Genomic DNA, 4641 nt, shown 5'->3' with positions numbered 1-4641 from the left:
CTCTGCCTTCAAGAGAGGCCTGCTCCCCGACGGACACCTCTATAAGGAGTTAACCAAATACCAATGCAAAACCATGGAAGACGTCCTATCTCAAGCCTAAGCGCATGTAAAATGGGAGGAAGACGTTGCCAGCCGCGCTAAGGTGTAACAAAAACAAGATCCCAAGACGATCATACCAGACCGAACCAAGCGAGACGAGAAACCCTCTCAAAGACCAACTAGGGACTCCGAAAATCAAAACCGGGGCAGATACCAGAACCGACCGATCGAGAAGGCAGAAGGGATGGCAGTGTCCACGTTGCCAGATATCTCTCACCTCTCTGTCTCAAGGCCGGAGCTGGTAAATGTTCTTAGGCAACTGGGCCAACAGGTCAAGTGGCCTCAGAAGATGAAAGCACCCGACTCTTTCCGGAACCCTGGTTTCTGGTGCGACTTCCACCGAGACCACGGTCACAAAACGGAGGACTGCGTTGCACTAAAGATCGAGGTCAACGAGCTGCTTAAAAAAGGACACCTAATGGAGTTCCTTTCCGAGAAGGCCAAGAGCCATCTAAACAAGGAGACAACGGGAAAGCCCACTGAAGCTGCTCCCATCTCGCCACCTCGACATGACAGAGTAATTCATGTCATATCGGGCGGTTCGGAGATCAGCGGCATAAGCCATGCAGCCGCGAAGAAAAGAACCTGGAACGCTAAGCACATCCTAGAGGCAGCCAAGCCAAAACGCCTGCTCCTAGGCACAGACAAAATAAGCTTCATGGCCAAGGAGCAGGAGAAAGTTCTCACCCTGCATCACGACGCCCTGGTCATATCGCTCACTATAGCAAACTGCCTGGGGAAAATGATATTGGTAGATAATGGAAGCTCCGACAACATCATCTTCCTGGCCGCATACAAGGACCTGGGGTTGGAGGAAAGCGCTCTAACTCGGAGGATAACCCCACTTATAGGGTTCAGCGGGGAAGTCAAACAAACCGCCGGAGAGGTGACCCTCCCGGTATACGCCGAAGGAATCAACATGTCAACCAAGTTCCTCGTTGTTTGCTGCGACTCATCCTACAATATGATCCTAGAATGGCCCTGGATTCACGGCATGGGAGCCATCCCCTCGACTCTTCACCAGATGGTGAAATTCCCCACACCCTGGGGCATAAAGGCGATCAGAGGAGATCATGAGTATTCCCACTCCTGCTACCAGACTACTTTGAACGGAAAGACCAAGGTCTTATAGCAATTACAGAGTAAGCCTCTGGCTCATCACACCGAGGAACCGGAGGTGGAGGAGATGGACGACGTGCCATTAACCGAAGGAGATCAGACCCGACATCTCAAGATCGGTTCCAAGCTGACCGAAGGATTGAGGAGAAGATTGATAGACTTCCGCAGGTCTAACTCCGACTGCTTCGCTTGGTCCCACGCAGCCATGCCTGGGATCGATCCGGAAGTCATCATGCACAAGCTGCAGGTGGATCCCCTACATAAACCCGTCAGACAAAAGAGAAGGAAATTTGCTCCCAAAAGAGATGCAATCATCAACGATGAAATCAAAAGCCTGCTCGGCGCGGGGTTCATTCGTGAGGTAAAATATCCGGATAGGCTAGCCAACGTCGTCGTGGTCAAGAAAAAGAACGGGAAGTGGAGAGTCTGCATTGACTTCACGGACCTCAACAAGTCCTGTCCAAAGGACCCCTTCCCGCTACCTCATATCGACAAGCTGGTGGACGCCACTGCGGGGAATCAGCTAATGAGCTTCATGGACGCGCTCTCAGGCTATAATCAAATACTTATGCATCCAGAAGATCAGGAGAAAACATCCTTCATGACGTCCAGAGGGATCTACTGCTACAAGGTTATGCCCTTCGGCCTAAAGAACGTGGGATCAACCTACCAACGACTGGTGAACATGATGTTTGCGGACCAGATCGGGCGAACCATGGAGGTCTACATCGACGACATGCTGGTCAAGTCCCTGGAGGCAGAGGACCACATATCTCACCTACAACAGGCCTTCTCCACCCTCCAGAAGTATAACATGAAGCTCAACCCAACTAAATGCTCATTCGGGGTCTGTTCTGGCAAGTTCATCGGGTACATTGTAACCCACCTGGGCATCGAGGCCAACCCGGAGCAAATCAGGGCCATTCATTCAATCCCTTCCCCGAAGAACGTTAAGGAGGTTCAAAAGCTAACGAGAAGGATGGCGGCCTTTAGCAGGTTCATCTCCAGACTCTCTGCAAATCTCACGCCTTCTTCGGAACCCTCAAGAATCCAAGGGACTTCCAATGGACGGAAGAGTGCGAATCCGCTCTCCAAGAGCTAAAGTCGTATCTCACCACTCCTCCTCTCCTATCCAAGCCACTACTCGGTGAGGTAATGCTGCTATATCTAGCAGTCTTCGAACACGCTGTGAGCGCCGTCCTAGTCCGTGAGGAGGGAAACAAGAAGCTACCAATCTATTACATAAGAAAGGCTCTCCTGGACGCGGAGACCCGCTATAGCCATCTAGGGAAGTTGGCCTTAGCCCTGATAGTCGCCGCTCGCAAGCTCCGACCCTACATCCAGGCTCATTCAATCGTGGTTGTCACCTCCTTCCCTGTAAAGTTGGTCCTCCACAAACCCGAAGTCTCCGGACGCCTAGCGAAATGGGCTGTGGAACTAGGAGAGTACGGCGTAATATTTCGACCTGTCACGACAATAAAATCACAGGTCCTAGCGGAATTTGTGGCTGAATTCTCCCCTGCCTTACTCCCAGCTTTGGAGCAGGAGGTACGCCTCCGTGGCGAAACTAAGGAAGAGGGAGAATGGATCCTGCACGTTGATGGATCTAGCAACGTTAGAGGAGCTGGAGTAGGAATAATGCTTACCTCGCTGACGGGGAACATGGCCTCAAGGGCCGTGAGATGCAACTTCAAAGCGACCAAAAACGAAAGCGAGTACGAGGCCCTAATCGCAGGTCTAACTCTCCCCCACCAAATGGGGGGGGCAGAAAACATCCAGGTCTTCGGTGATTCCCAGCTGATAATCAACCAGGTACAGAGAGAATACCATGCAAAAGACGATAGCATGATCCAATATCTGGCAGTCGCCCATCGACTGACCAAGAAGTTCAAGAGCTGCAAGCTCACTCAAATACCCCGGGAACAAAACTCGCAAGCCGATGCCCTGGCTAATCTGGGGTCCGCCCTCGAAACGAATAGCCATATGAGTATACCCTTGCTTGTGCTTCAGTGGCCAGCCACCCTGGAGGAACCCCCGTCAGAGGAGGTCTCCGATCTCGAAGAAGGCGAAACCTGGATGACCCCCCTAGTCCGGTACCTAGAGGCTGACATTCTCCCGGAAGATCGCAATGAGGCTGTTAGGGGATTTTTGTGTAGGATCTTTATGAGTACCACGGAACGATGGACAAGGCTAGTTTTTGTATTGATTTCGTGAATATTTGAGAGAAATAGACTTGAAGAGACGTTTTATTAGATAGAACAAGCAGGAACTACAATGATTGGTGTATAAAACCCTAGTTCTTGCTGTTTAACTCTAATCTCTAAGGCTCGAAGCATTGATTTCTTGCTTTAGGGTTTAGGTCCCCTTTATATAGTTTTCTTAAGGCGGGCCTTAGTCGGTTGGAGTAGGTTAAACTCTTCCATATTCGGAAATATGGAAGGTTCTCCTTATCAGAAGTTTTCCTTTTCCCGGGGGATGGGGACTGTAACACCCCCGAACCGTCCTAGGCATAGGTCGACCCACCGGCCAACAATCAGACAAGAACATGACCGACGGATGACCCACACCAAGGGTTGGAGATGAAAGGCCATCCGGCCAGCCAATAATCAAACAAGAACATTCCTAACTGTCCAACCCAACACCATGGTCCGGAAGCGCTACATGACGGGCTAGGGACAATCCGGCCAGAGTCATAAAATTTACTCTACGACCTAGACCAAATCGTCCACTAATACATCCCGCTAACTCATTGCTTAAGGCTTTGTAACCTACACCCGAAGTTAATGGTTCCCTTAGATCGAGGCCTAAGACTTCTCAACCCGTACGAAAACCTAACGTTGTGTTGGTTCGGACTAAACCAATATCATATTGGACCCGTTGATTTTTAAATTCAATTCTATGTCTTTTAAGAAAATTTAAATATTTTAGGAATCCCAAATCCAAATAAAACGCAACGGAAACACAAAATGTTTTAAGAATCAAACTGTAGCCAAACGCACAACAAATCTACTCCGGTGGCCTATGCGTCCAATCCTCTAAAACCTGGTCTCCTGCAAAAAGGACAACGAGAGTTGGGTGAGTAACATAAGGTCACTCAGTGAACTGGCTACCTCTACCCAAAACCTAGTACCTAGCCCCGGCAACCCAAAATAACAATCAACTTAGCCTAAGCGCAATAAACAAAGCTTAAGGCTAATCCGAAAACACACCGACTAAGGTATGCTCAACCTTAATCTAATAACAATCCTTGGCCACACGGCCAACTACTAAAACGGATCCCTTACAAGTCTAACAATCAAGACTCGATTAAAGACTACACCGTATCTCGGTGCTAACACTGACTCGAGGGTTCCACAACCCCTAACGAAAATAAGACTATCTCATCACGACACAACACTCTAACTCGGGCCCAGGTGACATCGT

The 4641-nt window shown here is 49.6% G+C and overlaps 1 protein-coding gene across 1 annotated transcript; it reads left to right on the top strand.

The window, feature by feature from the left end:
• Positions 1 to 283: 283 nt before the first annotated feature.
• LOC125592626 lies at positions 284 to 1231 on the top strand. Its single transcript, XM_048767946.1, has one exon. The coding sequence runs from the start codon at positions 284 to 286 to the stop codon at positions 1229 to 1231; it is 948 nt and encodes a 315-aa protein (XP_048623903.1).
• The last annotated feature ends 3410 nt before the right edge of the window (positions 1232 to 4641 follow it).

Source organism: Brassica napus, chromosome C9 (genome assembly GCF_020379485.1).
Source record: "Brassica napus cultivar Da-Ae chromosome C9, Da-Ae, whole genome shotgun sequence".
Classification (NCBI taxonomy): Eukaryota; Viridiplantae; Streptophyta; class Magnoliopsida; order Brassicales; family Brassicaceae; genus Brassica; species Brassica napus.
Note: the sequence above shows the minus strand (reverse complement) of the source record. Positions and strands in the feature narration are given on the sequence as shown.